Source organism: Ornithodoros turicata, chromosome 3 (assembly GCF_037126465.1).
Source record: "Ornithodoros turicata isolate Travis chromosome 3, ASM3712646v1, whole genome shotgun sequence".
Taxonomy (NCBI): Eukaryota; Metazoa; Arthropoda; class Arachnida; order Ixodida; family Argasidae; genus Ornithodoros; species Ornithodoros turicata.
Window position 1 is genome coordinate 54,151,203 of NC_088203.1, and position 17,882 is coordinate 54,169,084.

Genomic DNA, 17,882 nt, shown 5'->3' on the forward strand with positions numbered 1-17,882 from the left:
CAATTCTTAATAAGTCACGATAATGCGCACGCCTCCCGTTCTCAACAAATCAGGATGATAGTTGGCTCAGGAATGTGCTATGCAGTGAAGTTCATTTTTAAAAGTGTAGAATGTGATCCTAGAAAAACGCACCAAAGGAATTTGGAGGAACGGTGATATAACAACGCGATAACGGCAAGGGAGCCTACATACATCCGACTACAGTGCGGTGATACCTCCAGCCGATGTCCCTCAGGCGGGCCGCCATGTTTGGTCCCCTGCTTTGTCAAATCGTCAAGGGTATTGCCGAGATAAAATTCAAACCGCATGGCACCGCTGTAGCCAACCATCATTGCCTTCTCCTATTTGTCGAAAATGGGAAGCGTGTATGTCGTTTTGTTTTTTGATTATGTGCGGCATAGTGTCACCAAAAAAAGGCTTACACCTCTCGTTTTAACAAATCACACTGTTAATTTCAGACACCCATTACTGGTTGTAATATGGGTGTAATAAGGGTGTAACTGTCGTATACTCCTCTATACACCATCTGTGGGCACTTTTTTTTTCATCTGGGGTGTTAAAGTGGGTGTAATTGCGAAGAAAACCCCTTCACATTATATTTAGAACCATATGGTGTCGAAATGGTGTTTTCAGCATACGCCAAATACACTGCACCTGGCAGTTAACGCCACCCAGTTCCACGATTCTGCAAAAATGCGCGGAATCGCTATGTGCCGTGAAACTACAAGCGTGTACAGCATTCCGCGGAATTGCGCGACTTTAGGGAAGGTTGACAAGAAATGGACCAACCTACATCGCTTATGGGCCGTTCCCACTCATGCGCGAGTAACTATAGTTCTTTCTAATAGTTGAAAATTGACTGGATATTTCTAAGGTGATCAGATTTTTTAAACAAAGCCTTCAATTACGTACGTGACCCACCCGTTTCTAAAGCGGGCTTCACCTGCACAACGTAAGCATTGCGGGAAGCCCACTTCACAGACCGTTTGCAGCCGGTCAAAGTCATATTTTCCAGGCTTTACTTTTTTTGTTTTTAATTTCGGTGAAATGCAGTCAGCAGCATGGATCCGTCTCGATCCGTGCATTACGTGGACCAAGTTCTCTGACAAGAGCTAATTTACCCTCACTCTTCACGAAGTGAAGGGGAACATATACCCTTCGTGCATATGTTTTCTCTGTGCAGACCAGCTGATATGGACAAGCATGAAAGCATGCAAGCCAATACTGTCCAAACCATAAAGAATGTTTGAACAAGTACCTGTCCTTGCTTTTGCTGAACTGAGGAATTGAAAAAAAAAAAACTAAATTCAGAAATTAGGGAGTGCTGCAGTCAGAAACGGGTGGCCCTATACTGAAGTCGCCCCTTGCATTGTCCAAGTTATCTGATCGACATGACATGTGACTTCAATAAGTATCTATTAGTGGTCAGAGATCATGCAATGCTTATTTACAAAACCATTCTTCAGATATGTACACAAAGAACGCAACAGATACACAAAAACAAAATGCAAAAGTAGGATCGAAAGGGAGGGAGACGATGACACAACCATCATATAAGTGCCTGCCGTGGATTTATGACAACATGTCTCCCTTCCTGTGCACTTTGAGCCAAAAGTCCGATACATGCTCAAAATAAATGTCTGTTATGGAAAGTCTCCTCCCTACGTTCGACAACATAAACATGCAAATGGTCGTTGAACCTCCATCGTTGCAAGTTTCCTAACAAGCAGGAGGATGCGTCGGTTGACAGAATATATTCCGCAAACCTCCGAAAAACTCTGGTAATCACATCAGCCCCTTGTGACGTGAACACACAGCCCGTGCCATAAGCCTTGCCACTGAACTCCACGCTCTTCATGGAAACAACCTGACGTTGCTCGATGCCATGGCTTGCTAGATACAGTTGGATACCCTCAGGTGCTTGCTCCGTAGGGGTTTGTCCCTGCAGCCCTTGCAGGTTACACTATCCTTGGAGTCTGGTTGCGTCCACATGGACATTTGGTAGAGCTGATGCCTTTGTGCCATTGAGAAAGCTATGTTCTTAAAATTCTTTAGCTTTCTCGCCATGTCCTTAAAGTATTTATATGTTTTCCCTCAAACCTCATGGACCACAGTTGGATGAGTGGTCCATACTTATAGATGTAGGTGGGGTAGTGGAGTATGTAATGCATTTTGCATGGGACTCTTACATCTGGAAACAGTTGTCTGGAATTCTTGCCGGAAAAACTCGATGCGGCGATGGAGATAAGGAACGTGGTCAAGTGGCAAGTCTCTGCACATGATCAGGTCAACGACTTCTCGGAACATAGTGTAGAGCCTCCAGAACCTGTTCTCTTGCGGAATGAACTCTCCAACATAAAGAGCAATGTTCCTGAATAAAGCAGAACTTCTGAGAGGCACTCCCTTTCAGCGAGCCCTTGCCTGTCAGAACAGTCGGAAGTATACTCTCGGGCTTATTTTTCACATCACAAGGGTCGTATCCAAATTTTTCAATGGAAGCATTCAAGGTTTCCAAGGAGGAAATATTTGTCAGAAACAAGCTTGGAAAGTACGTGCTTCAGGAGGAATGGCAAGATGCCTTCGTGAACTTCATGCATCACGTCGGGCGGCAGGTGCTCTGTGGGGTCAACCCGTGAAGTGGTAATGCACAGGGCCTTTTCACTCCATATAATGAAAGTGCAGGCAACCCTCTTTCCAACATGTCGAGGTGGGTATGCATGGCTTTCAGGAGACCGCATGTGAAAATGCTGCTCCTTGTGCTTGGCAGACAGTTCATAGTGCAAAGCCATGCAGAAGCGGCACACGCGACCGTGGCTGAAGCTTGTTGCAAATCCCCCCACACGGTGGTTGGATAAGTTGTCGCCTGAGAGACACAGCACTGACCCAGTGTACCGTATAGAATCACGACTATGCCTTCTGTTTCTAGCTCTGACATCCTTCACAAGGGGCTCCAGAATACGGTCCAGTCCATAGCGTTCCGCAAGCTTGTCCCGAGCAACCACAGCTAGATGGATATGTTGCAGAAGGGATCTGTACTCAGCAGGCACATTTAGAAGTGAATAGTATATGACTGCCAACTTGTGTTTTCCTCTTTTGGCACCCAAGGGATCACAGACTTCAAATTCATCACAGTAGAGCTGGATACAGAACTTGTTGGTATCGCCTTGAAAATATTTGTGCCCTTTGAAGGCGGAGCCATCAAACACGCTTTTGAGGTGGCCTTCGCTGCCCTGTTGTACACTTACGTGTGGAACCTGTGGGGACTGCAAATACATCTTGAGAACTTTCAGTATGCTGACATACTGGAACGTATCTGGCTTTCCCCTTTGAGTTGTTTCCCAGGTACATCGTTGCTGGTTGTACAAAAGGCAGTGTGCTCTTCCAGTAGTCTTTCCGACCACCTTTTGTTTGTAGAATAGGCAGCTCCTTAATGATGTCAGTAAGTGGCTGTGCATCAGGTGTACCTGCAGATTGCTGAACTAAGTCCTGGATGTAATGTATGACATCATTTGCAACTTCATTCAAGCTGAACTCTGGTAGCCTCATTTGCTCCTTCCACTTCAGAAGCAAGAGTGCAAGGCGCTTCGTAGAATCTGCTGTACATACGGAACTGGATGCATCTTGTTCTTCATTACTGATGTCATCAGCTTCATTACTGCCATCATCGTCCTGAGACACCGTACTTTCGGCCCCCGTGGGTTCCCCAATTTCCTCACTGCCTTCATTCTGGGTGGCTTGAGAGGTGGCTCGTGAATCGTGACTTCCAAGGAGGCCACTGTGCTTGCTTGTCACATGCCTGCGGTATGTGAAGTAGGATCTGTACGTCATCATACATCCTTCCAAGCCGCAGGTCCAGTTTTTCTCATGGCCATGAGCTGAGTGCATGTGGCGGAAGAGGGCTCTGAGGGTGAATCCCTTCCACTGGCAGCGCGTGCAGGAGATGTACCGAAGGTTTGGCATCTGAGAGCAGTTTGTAACAGTATGAGTCAATGACACTTCCACTCAGCAAGGGTTACTTTTTGTGTGTATTCTGGTTTAATGATGCACCATGCATGCCTCAATCACTTTAACGGAGTGGTAAGATGGTAGTGGCTTATGTGTGTCCCCCCCCCCCCACTGTGTCCTCCGGGATCTTTCGACTGTAATCACTTTCAGTCTTTCTCACATTTGTAAATTGCCCTTCCCTTGTAATGACAAACATGAAAGCGAAAATGTAGACACGTTAAGGTTTCTTTTGTTACATAATTTAATCTTATGACACAGTCACAGAAAATTAAGGTTCTCCTTTGTTTATTCACATGGCTAGCATTACAGCAACGGTAATGGGAACAGCCAGTTGCAGTTACAACAACAGCGACAGTCCGCACTGTGTTATCAACCAACAACGTTACAACAACATCGACATTTCCATTGTTTGTGGTCGTTGATAACCTAATTATACAGTAAAAAGATGCCGAAACAAAGTGAGAGAATTTAACTCACCCTCACGTAGATGTAATATATCGGCACACTAACCTAACTAACTCTCACGTGAGTGAAGTGTGCCAAGAGTGTGAATATTTCAACACCATGCTCCCTAACCTAACCTGACTTAACCTAGCTTAACCTGGACAAACCAACTTATCATAATCGACCTAACCTAACGTAACCTAGCCCCATGAAAACATCGGGCCGATTTCTTCGGACGATTTTCCCATCACACCCAAAGGAATCCAAAGTCACACACAGCCAATGCACCTATCTAATCACGACCTACCACGCTCATTGTAAAAAAGAAGAAAAAGAAAACCCACTGCCGGGATTTGAACTTCGTAACTACCGCAGCTGGAAATGGCGTCCTATGCACTAGACCAACACGACATTGTCTTTTTTCCTTCCCCGTAACTGAGTAATGATGTTTGGTATGCACAAGCGGTGATCGATGACAGCACAAGATGAAATGACAGTGAGATATGGCATGGTGCATGCGATGCACAGGGGATGGACAAAATTTTCACACACGGTTCACATCCCAACAGGTGGTCGGTGGTATCAATAGTGGTGACCAACACGACATGGTAAAACGGGCACTAAGTTGACGCCACAAGGCTCGCGTGGTTGTAACTTTAACAGCGAGTTCATCTAAATTCCTTGCTGCTGATCTGCTTGCGCATAGCTGTTTGGAGGAAGACACTCACGGTGCTGCACGGCAGGATCTCCTTCAACAGCTAGAGGATATCGTTCCAACAAGATTGGCACAAGACAAAAATACAGTTGAAATAGGAAAGCGTCTGACAGACGGACACAAGACACTCGCAACCATGCTCGCAATCGCCCGCCGAATCTCGCAGCCGCAAGAAGCGGAAATGGTACGATGTCTGTACGATATCAAGTTTTACATTTCATGCGCGAAATGTTTACAGTTCGTTAAATGTGGTGTTGTTTATTTCTCTTCTTTTGTATGTGCATTTCTTTCACAACAAGAAACAAACATTATGCAAATGTGACAAAAAAAAAACAAAAAAAAAACAAGCGTCACCGGTACGAAGAGCGGCTCCTATCCACTCACGAATCCAATCAGAATCCGATCCATCCGTGCTATTGGCGGCATTTGTAACCGCTGGAACGCTTCAAGTTCTGAAACTTTGTGTCCATGTGCGCGTGTTATAGTGACAGTTTTGGCGATCTACAGGGGTGCTGACTTTCGATAACTTCCCGTTTTGCTGCCACCTTCGACTTTCCGCGCACGATGTCTGCGGTGGTCTGCCTAGTCGAAATTGACGGGACAGATCTAAAGCGAAAGTTTCAGTTCGACTCCAGGACAACCCTCGGCAATCTGAAAGGTGCAATACAAGGATGTACCCTACTGGGCAGCAGCGTACAGTGCGACAGCGTACTGTTCAAGGTATTGCTATTTTCCCTATTACTTTCATTGCAGCAATCTTACGCTACAGCGACTTGCGTTCAGACGGTAACATGCGCCGTATTTCTTTGGCACAATGCGTGAAATGCTATCTTGCTACGTAACGTACGTTTTCGCTTTGTTAAGCGCGTTTGTCTGTTTACATAGTATGTTGCCAGTGTTGTTTGGTTCCGCAGTTCTTGCAAGTTATTTTTCTTTAGCAATGGTAAGCGTCTGTTGCGTCTGACTTCAACTGTTTTGTCACCCTTGTGGATGACGATGTCATCCCTCACTTGGCTACAATACGGGTGACGAAAAGAGATGGTGTGAGCACTGACGAAGGAGAGAAGGCGCCCCTGTTAGACTGCATGAATTTGCCCACTCTAACGTCCTCATCAGTCGACTCAGTTCCAACATGGGTAGAGTCAACATCAGCCTCTGACTTAGGGAAACCCACACCTGGAACCAGTTGTGTTGTGGCACAGAACATGTAAGAAATTACAGGACTGTCCTTGTGTGACTGACACTGTTTCCCTGCCATAATCATATGACTGGGAAGCATGCTGTTACTGATATCTCTGAGGGTAATGATGTGCACATTTACCTGAAGCCTTATGAGGAGGATGTATGTGTACAGTCGCGATGATAGCATGGTGCTGGCTGTGGGAGCCATAAATGACGACGTTGCATTGTCCTATAAGATATCCCGCCATTAACCTCAGTGGTAATCGTATTGCCAACCTACATATTTTTTGTCATTCCTTCAGTATGACCTGATATTATGGATAATGTCAGTGCCTGGTGTTAAACATTTCCGGTCGCTAACAGCACAGAGTGCTTTTGTTTAAAGGGTAAAGTGCGCTCCACAAGAAAAATGAGCCTTACTTTTCTTTTATCATACTCTTTGTGAAGCGCTCGGTGTTGTTTAAACAAAGATGCCTGTATATTACATACAGGGTGTTTCAGTTAGATTCCTGCAAACAGGTGACGCCAATCAAATATATATATATATTTTTTTACAAGTATATGTCCGATACCACATCCAAGTTGCGTGCGACGTGAATGACTTGAAGGTGCTCATTATTTAAATAAGAATTCATATAAGTTTTGTGAAAAATATAGCTTCTTAAACAGGGCGCTGTCATTATAAAAATGGGTGCTACCCCTATTCGTACCTTCACTGGACACCTTTTTTAAAAAAAAAGAACTACTGCCAAACCAGGTCATTTGCTGCAGTAATTTATCGGTTTTGGTTTACATATTTTTTGTCGCGGTGAAGCACAAAAGGACACTCTTTCACTCCCTTTTTCAAAAATGAGTTATGTGTTCTGGAGCTTGCTTTGCAACAGGGGCGGTAAAAAAAGAATAGCAGCCCCAGGCAGGCTTCACACTCATTCGCCAGGCATGCCAGTACACTGAATGGTATACATCCGCTTTGACTGATCGCCGAGATGCCCTTCAGCTAGATATCCCGTCATTTCACTGTGTAATGTTCACTGCAGTTTGAGACGTTGTGTTGCGAATGTTGAGATATTGATGCACAGCGACCGTTAAAACATGCACACATTTCGTGACATCTCCTGTTGATGCACACTGGTGGTACGAGATAGCATGACTCGGCTGTGGTGCCTCAAATTATGACACTTCGGCTGTATTTCTCTGAAGCACTTTTTTCATGGCTTGCCTGCTGAAACTTGCAGGAGTCGCCCAGACAACCGTGACGGCAAGGGTTACGTAGTCCCAGATTTTGGTGGCCTGCATGCATCAATTGCCGCTGTGTCCAGTGGCAACCCCTTGAGGTCGTCCCTTGAAACTAAAATAGTTGACGCGGTGTATCAGTCAATGGTCGTTACCACACTGTAAGTACACCTTTCAGCACGTGGTTGTCCCTTTTGGCAAGGCTACATTTTGTCCGAACTGGGAAAAGTTAGCACACGGAGATTGCATGGCCTTTCCAATAACTTTTGTTCAATGTGTCCCCCTTTTTTTTCTCCACTCCAGGTATCCATCTCATCTGTTCTACCACAAAGCTGTGAGCATGTTACTGGGGCGATATCCACATCTTGCGGACACCATTGGGGATGGATTTGTTAGTACCAGTATCCACTGATGTTTTTTTTTTAATCCTATGACCACTCACTGAAAGGAAAAAAAAAATCAATTTTCTCTGCACCTCTTTGTAAGCGAGAGAAGCAGTGGTGACATTTTCTGCATTGTTCCGTGCATTCCTCGAGTTCACAGTTAAGACCCTTGCCTCTCCCAGGTATAGTCTGCTTGTAGAAATATTGGTTTATCTCCTCCGCCTTTTACTTACTGATATTAGGTGAACGACTTTATGTGCTTAAGGCAGAAGCACTTCCTCAGCGAGTCTAAGGGGATTTTTGTTTGCAATGGTCTATACTCGCTACTGGAAGATGAACCCTGAGGTAAGGATAAAAAGGGGACGAGACGACAGAATTTCTCCTTTGTCCTTATCTCAAGGTTCATCATCTAGTATGTCATACCAGCTACACTGCATCCTCTCTCTTCTAGCGGTCTATACTGTCATCATAAGATATGCATTGGCATGTTCCCCTCACTTTTCTCTTGTCCGTGACATGCGTTTTGAAAGACAAGGATGAGTCGCTGATTTTTAATGAATTAGAGGTTGGAGCAACCGAAACATGTGCCACCATCTGGACAAAGTGCCGCACACTAAAAGTCTTTGCAAATTCGCAGATGAAGGGCTCGTCGTTGTCTCCAAAGAAATGCCATTGACAACAGGAAAACAAAGAATACAACATTGACTGTGCTTACTCTATTCGCGAGCCCTGCATGAAGAAATGCCCCCTTAAATTTAATCTCCCTTCATCGTTGTATGAAAACCAAAGGAAAAAACAACGTGAAGGAAGTGGTTCCCTGCGTGGCGTGCTGCTCACACACAAAAAAGAAGCCTAACTGCCATTGATTTTCAAATTTTGCAGAGCTCATGGCTTGTAGCTCTGAAGAACAAGTTTAAAAATGAAAGGAGGAAACTGCAAAACAACCATCAAGTGCAAAAGCAGCGGGAAAAGTTGGGGAGCCATCGGCGCCGAGTTAGTAGCGAACGTGCCAACTCCGAGCTACAGCGAACCAGGCGACAGGTACAGGCACTGTTGCTGTTGCTCGAATTTCTCGCATTATGGGAGCTATAATGGGTTTGCCGCTTGTTTTTCACTTGGAACGGTTTTGTTGGGCCACCATGCACTCTTGTTTTGCTTTGCATGATTATTAGCTTTGTAGCTTTCGAACCACACTTTTGTCACATGCACTGCATTTCTGTAGCTGCCAGTTCTTAATTTGAAGGTGCAGCAGTATCCATTATACTTAGGGCCTGACTTTTTCGCGTTTAATCCGAATCCGACCGATATTTCCCCCCACAACGACATTAGAAAAATTCGAGTTTAACCCAGATTTACCCAAAAACCCATTCCAAAACCAACTCCTTAAGTCAGGCCCTAATTATATTTCACTTCACATTAATTTTTCTTAGAAATGACAAACACCTTAGGGCTTGTGCAACATCGTTTGGAACACATCATTGATGGGACACTGATGGGACATTCATCAGAGGACACTCCACATCAAGTGTCTTCAACATTCCTTTTTTTAGAATATTCCACTTGGGACAGATCATGAGGATGATGCAAGCCTTCAAGCACACGAAGTATGGCTGAAGACTGAGCACAAGAAGAGGAGCCCCAATGAAGAGCAAATCAAGATACGCATGGCAGCAACTTACAAAGGAAGGTGCGCAAAGCTGGCGGTAATGCCTGTGCAAGCGTCATTAGAAACATACCCCTACATAATGATTGCAGAGCGGGTAAGATCACCAGCAATTGTCCTCGATGCATATTATAATGGCTTGCTTGGCTCTCAGTTTTTCAGAGACTTCGAATGTCTCACGCAGCGGCTGGCTCTCTCTGCGGTCCAAGACGGCATTCAAGAGGTGGTCAATCTAACACTCAAAGGCACAATTTCCACCAGCAGTTCACTTCTTCAGATTCTGCAACAAATCCCACACTTGGATGATGTCTGCTCAGCACGAAAAAAGCGTAAGACACTACTTGTTGTAGTGTATGTTTGCATACGGCAGCCATTTGGTAATTACATTTGTTCTGTCAGACCTTTTTGCTGTTGCTGCAGTGCGCATCATGTGCCGTTGCCTACGTGAGCCGGATGGCATCTCGCAGCTTTTCATTCATGAAGACGTAGATGTAAGTTTTTTTACTTGTGTACAACTTTGTCACATAGCTTAGGTTGCTGCTTAGTCATCGGTTTATATAAGACTGTGCATTAATACAGTGTGTGAGAAGGGTACAGTAAAAGCGTGTCAATTTGCCACTTGCGAATTCGAATTTCCAGATAATTCGAACATTCATGGTCCCGCCAGCTTCCCATAGACATCTATCTATAATGTCCCTCATGCCTCACGTGTAGATCTCTCCTACTAAGGATAATTAAAACTGAGTGCCACCTCCCATGTAAAAAGGTAGCCTGCCAAAGTGATTTTTACCATCTCAAAACTACCACCACTGATGTAAAAAATTAGAGCTGGTGCTTGTGTGTGTGGGATGATCCCACAGTGCTTGTGTGTGTGGGATGAGGTCCGCCTTAGGAATAGAACAGAATTGCACAATTCCGCAAAATTATGTGGCAAGCGTCTATCTCCATGCAGCGTACCGGAATCCATGAAGTTCCGCGAAATCCTCATAATTTTGACGGACTGTTTTACAAAGGAAACTTTGGGCGATTCCAGTTTTACCAGCGCTGGATATGGCTCTATTTCCTTTAACTTTTGTTAATACAAGCGCCTTTTAATTCAAACTTCTTTTGCGTCCCCATGAAGTTCTAATTAGCCAGCTTCTACTCTATCAGCTTTCGATGGCAATCTTACCTGTATTGTACAGGATGTCTGCTTTAATTGAAAGCAGAACACCTCACTAGCAGAGCAACAAAGGAAAACTGGATGACATCTTTGTGGTATGTACTTGCTTTACAAGGAGGCGCTACAGCACCTGTTTATAACAAAAATGCCACAAAAATATTTTTACAGCCCTGCTCATGAAGTGTTGTTTCCAGTGGAAGCAGACGCCCCGTATTTCTTGCTTTGGGAGGCCATTTGTTTTGTTATCCACCGTGTTTCTTCATTACCTGCCGTCGAGTTAATTGGCTAGTCGTTTCCAGCAGCATTGTGCTAACAACTGCATGCAGTGACAGTGGCCATTTTGATGCTGTGTATGCCACAAAGCTTCATCAGCCTCTGCTGCGACGTAATACTTGTCATTTGTTCTTCTTTATCTTCCATATTCCTATCATATGCTGCTCTGTATACTAATGAGCCTCTCAGATACGATAACATCCCTTGAGCTCAGTATGTTGCTCTTTGGTTATGCAGTGTCTTTTTTTTTATTGGAGACAGCACGTCACAAAGAGAGCAATAAAAGAAAACTGGAGACTGTCTTCCTCCTAGTTGAGTTAGAGACAGGTGGTACTTGCTATAGAGCACCAGTTTTTAACTGAAGTAGCAGAAAAAGTGTGAAGTGCTGTGTTTCCAATAAAAAAAAAAAAAGAAATGCTGCGTTGGATATTCTTTACTATAATACTCAACTTCTGGTAATTTGTGTTTCAGCCTGAAGACTTCCCTTCGACACCTTGTGTGCGGTACACAGGAGCATCTCTAGAGGAGGCACAACACATGCACCTGCTAGTTGAAAGCCAGGAACTTTTTCGAATCATCAATGCAGAAGACGGTGTGGCCGCAATATTTGCTGCCTACTGGCTCTTTCAGGCCATGTATGATGTAAAAGTTTTCAACGTCCTCACGTATATCGAACACCAGTGGTTTAAGCTGGGTGTGACACAGCCCAGAGCATCAGTCATCCGGCTTGTGAACAAAACTGTGAGTGGTTTGTGAATGTTCATGACCCCATTTAGTGCTGTAGTGCTGTTATTTTTTCAGCAGGTGCTCATCAACTAAGGCTTCCTTTTCTTTTGCTGAGTATCCTGTATAAAGTATGAAGAAAGACTTCTTTTTTTTTTCCCCGGAGGTCAGGGTTGCACGTGGGAACAGTCATGTTAATCAACTTATTAGTGCATATACAGTGAGATGGTGTTATTGCCTTTTGTGTTTATGCTGCATTCTCATTAGCATGTTTTCTTCAATATTGCATCGTTACATGCGAAGGTGTGTCAGCTGTTCCTTTTGTATCGTCTTGTGTATGCCCCTGCCTAGTCATATTACATGTAGGGTGCCCCAGTAACCGTAAAGTCAGTCTTACTAATATTCTATGCAACGTCAAAATATGCAGTCAATGGCCTGTCGGTGACCGAAAGTTTTGCCACGCATTATAGGTAGCTTTATTTCATTTCAATTCGTGGAAATTCAGTTTTCTATCTTCGAAATTTGCCTGGTTAACCTACCTTTTCTTTTTCTCATGGAAATAGAATGTCAGTTCCCAATTGTCCTGATTCTGCAAGGACGTACAGTCCATAGCACAGCGAAAATTAGTGACGTAATTGAGCGAAACTGAGAACTTGGCTCCGCCTACCTCTGTTGCACCCCCCCCCCCCCCCATTCCTGAGCACGGAAAACCCAACGAAAGGAGGAAAGGCCACCACGACTAGCCAGGAAGAGAGGATTTTGGAAAAAGCACGTCACTTTTCGGCAGCCGTGATACATGTGGCTTTACGGACGCTGATTTCCGATCCTGTTCCTCCAGCTGGGCGTGACAGCCTTTCGTCGTTTTCCTCTTTTTTTTTGCGCGAAGAAAAGGGCGATAAAGATAGGCAGAGCCAAGTGCTTTAGAAAATTTAGGAAGTTCAATTTAGAAAAATGAATTTCCACGGATTGAATTGAAGTAAGATTACCTGTAACGCGTGGTAAAACATTCGGTCATCGACAGGCCGTTGACTGCAGATTTTCATGTTGCATAGAATATCAATTTTAGACTGATTTAATGGTTATTGGGACATGTATATCCTGCCACAACATTGTTTGTGTTGAGTAACTTTCTCTTATTTATTGAGTATTTATTTTAGTCAGAGCTTACTTAGCCACTGACTTAGATATGACTTTTGGTTTCACCATGCCAACAGGTGGGCACTGCTTTGGAAATTTTACGTCACTGTTCAAGTGAATGTCTAACACAATAAGCACATTTAACTATAGTTGAAGTTCTGGAAAAATGGATGTTGGATAGGAGTCCGCACAACTGCTTTTTAAAATTTTGCCAGCAGCATACAGAGTACTGTTTATGCTACGTTCATTATGGTTGTAACATACCCGTACCTCAGAAGAGAAAGTGTTCCCTTATCAGTATGTCAGCTATCTTGGCACATGTCCTGAAACCCTGTGGTCTTGTGCATGAACGGGCACCCATCTGGTTCCAGTATTGCCATCTTACAAGTGCTATCATCCCTGTGTGCTTACGTGGCAGTGGTATCAACTTATTTGTGTTAGAATTTTATGAGACTATGCAAATAAAGTGTCACATATCGTTATTTTCCATCTGCATTTTCTTTCAGGCACGCATTTTTCTCACCTCCACCCCTCTTAGTAGGGTGTAAATTTGGCAAGGGGTGTTGATATACACCTCAAAAGGAGTCAGTTATGGTACCTGGGGTGTAACCAAAAAAAGGAGTATAAGTACACCATTTTTTGGGAGGGTGTAAGGCTGGCCAAGGGTGTTAAGTTACACCTAAAATGGAGTCAGTTATGGTATGTGTGAATTACACCCCAAAAGGTGTTCTGGATTTAACAGTGCAGGGCAGATAACGAGATTGTGGTTGACTGAGAGCGTGGTACACGGTGAAGTTAGTTGGTTTCTAAGAGTAAGAGAGTATCTCGCAATACCACGCCGTCTAGGGAATGGGGACCAAGGTGGCCGGTGGCATCATGTGGTGGGTCAAAGATTGACACCACCCTAAGACGGAACCGCTGATGTAGGCACTCTAGATCACGCAGGAAATGAGACACATATGGAGCCATTTTTTATTTCTAACGCGAGCGATCCGCATCCAGTCCTTAACCTTGACTAAGAACGCCTGGGCACGGGTTCGTCGGTATATTTTATCGCTACCACCCCAACAACACATTGTCATCCTTGGGCTCAGGAGGGTCAAATCTGATTCTCAAATTGCCCTCAATCTGTCAGTTTAGCACTATACCGCGTCCCCATAGTATAATCAGAATGTCCACAGGCCATCCTTAAGGACAATTTTAGGACAGTGTGATAGCACATCAGCGACAACCTCTAGATTCCTTTTTACTGTACCCTATTTGTTTTTGTCAGAGACGAGTACATTCTGTTTCACTGATTACTGTCCATTTGTCTTGATAAACTGCCGCTATGGTGTCTAGCTGTTCGTTTTTCCCCAACAGACAATGAACAGGGCTCAATAAAAAGGAAGAGGAAAAATATAAAAGATCAACAGCAAAAAAAAAAAAAAAGAAAGGAAAACAAATTAAATTCTCTTCGGAAGGTACCGAAGCTCCTTTCCGTCCGCTGCACTACGACGAAGCAAAGTGCTAGCAACGTCTGTCAACAAGACCGCTCGTGAGATTATCGAGGCAGAAAGAATAGATAAACTCTTCACGGCAGGCCTAGCGTGTTACGAACAGTGTCTCCTATGAGTTCCGTGCGCCGTTTTTTCATGCCGCAGCATAAGGTTTACACCCCTACGATACCCGTTTCCTACAGAATCCAAGCGCACAGATGTTTGCAGACAAAACAAACACACTTCGCACACGGCATGACGCACGAAGCCCAGTGGAAACCGCAGAGAGTTCCTTTGATTTGAATATCATTGAGCCTACCGCCACTTGCCTTCACACGTGGAAAGACCACGACATACTGGATTTTATAACGACCGTGCCATAATCGGCAACCGCTATGAGAAGCCCGTCCGCACGATCCGCTAGGGGCTCTACTTGTCGGCCCGCGAGATCTACATCATGATTGCACAATGGGAATTTGAATTTTGAACGTGCAGAAACCGCAGCAGACGATAGTCTCCTATGAAAACACCTAGAATGACGATGATAATCAACTTCTGAAATAGGCTCTTCCATGGGACACCTACCGCTAGAAGTGCGAAGCATTGCTGAAATTGAGGGCGATTCGAGGAGTACCGCCACCGCTAGCTTCCAAATGCGGCGCTGGGAAGGGGTACATATGACATGGTCGTTACAATTTAGGAGGTCGTGGGAAAGGCTGTGGCCGAACCCGGCAGAATATCGATCATGGCGTCTGCCGTACTTGGATGTTGAGAGAGGGTCTTGCGTCCGTACAACTCCTTTTCTCCCTCTCTCTCAGCTTTTTTTTTAGCCTTTCTATTACGGTTTGTATGTTTATTTGAGAACAGTCCAATGAGACCATTCAACATTCACACGGGAAAAGCTGAGAGGGCGCGCCAAAGGCTACCTACTGACCTACTTCATGGTGTATTGAAAGTGCGAACCAGGTATAAAACAGAACCGCAATGCATGCTCAGAGTCAATCATTCCTACACTTCCAAAACTGAGCTTCACCTCATTGCACGGTGTGCGCCGATCACTACCACGAATGATAGGGTGATCGCTTCTGATTTGAAGGGAGAGAAGGGCGTATGCCTTCTAGCAATCAGGATATATTCACATTGCTACAAAAGGCGTACGCCCACTTCGCTCTTCGAATCGGAAGCACTAACCCTACAGTACTGTGAGGTGGATGGTGCGGTGAGTTCAGTGGTGATGAGAATTTGCTATGAGGTAAACTCCTGCTCAGGTAGCGCAGAGTTACCCCTCTGGTTCAACAACAGCAACAAGAACTGTATTTTATGATCATGGATGGGGAATTACACCACCATCAAAATAAACTTCACCACATAGCACGCTCTTAGCCAACCGTCATCCCGAATGAGAACGTTCTGTCCCTTGATTTGATGAATAGAAGATCGTACGCCATTTTTGTGGGAATTATGAACTGCATAATGCTACATATATGACGTACATCTCCCGTTTTCAGCAAATAAGGTGAAGAATGATGCCAGTTGAGACGATGCTTAGCTAAGAGCGTGCTATGTGGCGAAGTCCGTTGCTAAGAGTGAGCCAATTATTGTTGCTGAGATTCTGTAACATGACACAGCATGACACATGTGCGCATGTAACAGCTGGAATCTGGGCGCATTCTCGTGCTTGTGGCAGCTATGCAGTTATGTTGCCAACAACATAATCGAAAACAAAAATACGCTAAAAATGCATAACGCTGAATAACAACCATTGTGCAGGACATTGCCCATTGCATTGAAACATGCCACGCATGGAATGCACTGGGCATAAGCGTTTTTGTGACAATTAACGTGACCACACAAGTGCCACAAGACCAGGTACACTTCTTTACAACAAGTAATGGCAAAGAACGGCTGTGCTCCAAACAGAAGGAAATAGAGCAAGCCCCAGAAAAATAGGGCTGAGCTAGCACGTATAAATTGTTATCGTTGGCGCGTTCTGAACGTCGTGAAACGCCAGAGTCTGCAGATTTCAAAGAAGGCGTTGCGATTTTGACGCTTAACGAACCGCAAACAAGCGGAACACACAAGTTGACCCGATATCCGGGGCTTAGCCCACAGGTTCTTGTACCAATGAAGACTGAAGTGACAAAGATACGCACGACTGGCATTGAAACCTGCTGTCCGGATTTATTCCACAGCATCACCGATTACCAAGTTCAAGCCCGTATAACAGTGCTTACTACTACGCAGCTTACTAAGCAACCGTACGGTATCGTATCGTGACTACGATACGTTGGAAGAGCAGAACATCTTAACACGCTCAGAATCAATCTGCACACGAGACCATTCGTTCTCGTCTCCTCACGTTGGAACGCTTACATAATATCCACATTGATAAGGCGTCAAAACAAGTCTCGTACGAAATTGACATCGTTCGGAGTGACGGTTCGCTCTTGCAAACTACGAAATTCCCAGAAGAATACTCACAGTTATAAATGGAGATCACGGTCGCTGTCACTGAGCACGCTCACTAATGAGACAGATGAACCGAAGAAGGGAACGAGCCTTTATTTCTTCCTTGTCAATTTCAACGGTGTGCCGGTGTCTCCCCCAACGGTTCACGCCCACCATTCACGGTTCACGGTCCGTAATTACCCCGTAATTCTGAATAATTATTCATGCATAATGCTTCATACTTTCTGCATTCAACAATGAGAGGTCTACGCCCTTTTGTTAGTGCAATTGTAAATTGCCATAGTAAACAATGCCTTCTCTTGGTAACAAAATGAGAAAAAAAAAAAAGAAAGAACAGCAAGAAGGGAAAAAAGTACCATTCCGTCGAATTTTGAGAACTTCACCGGGAATAAGTCTAGGTGACGCGAGCTCCATGCCACGGGTAGCGCCTGGTAGCTGGCGCTACCCGTAAATTTTTATCTTCACCGCGCTGAACGCTATTTATCACCTGTTTTCTCCCACTGCGGTTGAATAAAGCAACCGAACACTTTTTGCTCATCTGCTCTCATTTCGGCCTACTGTGCCTCAAGGCACGTGTATATCAGCACTCCTTTGCGTTTAATTGGATGTCCACTTTCGCTAACATCACTGCTGCTAGCATCACTCATCCCATACGGCGCTTTGTATCCCAGGCGAACATTTTTTTTTTCAACTAGCGCTAGTTGAACGGCTATCGAACATGGACAAGTTCGATCAAGTGGTACAAGTTGGCCCAACTGGTTCTGTAACCAGTCCCAGTCACAAGTGGTGCCAGTTGAAACTGGGACCAGCTGCAAACCTGATTGCTGAGAAGGAACCGGTTGAAGTGGTCTCTGTACGATAACACAGCATAGTTGATACCAGCCCAATTGGCATGTAACCGGTGGCTCTATGCAGGATCGTTGTTCCCAACAAAGGCATGTCCAAGTCAAAGGAACGGCACCACAAAAATGCATTTCGTTTGTAGTCAAATATTACACATATTCTGATGTACATG

The 17,882-nt window shown here is 44.6% G+C and overlaps 2 protein-coding genes across 2 annotated transcripts in view; both read right to left on the reverse strand.

Annotated features, from left to right (window-relative positions):
* The window catches only part of LOC135388476 (uncharacterized), a 120,715-nt gene extending 103,759 nt beyond the window's left edge, over window positions 1-16,956 (reverse strand). The window contains exon 1 of the mRNA XM_064618057.1: window positions 16,880-16,956. The gene's annotated coding sequence lies outside the window, so the exon portion shown is untranslated. The remainder of the gene's footprint in view (window positions 1-16,879) is intronic.
* Window positions 2,490-3,960, reverse strand: LOC135389477 (uncharacterized). Its single transcript, XM_064619519.1, has 2 exons — window positions 3,304-3,960; window positions 2,490-3,254 (listed from the first exon to the last, which is right to left on the reverse strand). Exons 1-2 carry the CDS (start codon window positions 3,958-3,960, stop codon window positions 2,490-2,492), a joined length of 1,422 nt encoding a protein of 473 aa, XP_064475589.1.
* Window positions 16,957-17,882: the final 926 nt, after the last annotated feature.

Excerpts from the sequence above, each read along its gene's own strand:
- LOC135389477 (XM_064619519.1), bottom strand. The coding sequence starts at position 3,960 with ATGCCAAACCTTCGGTACATCTCCTGCACGCGCTGCCAGTGGAAGGGA. Across the intron at positions 3,255-3,303 it reads GGAAAGCCAGATACGTTCCA|GTTCCACACGTAAGTGTACA; the intron begins GTATGTCAGCAT and ends CAGTCCCCACAG.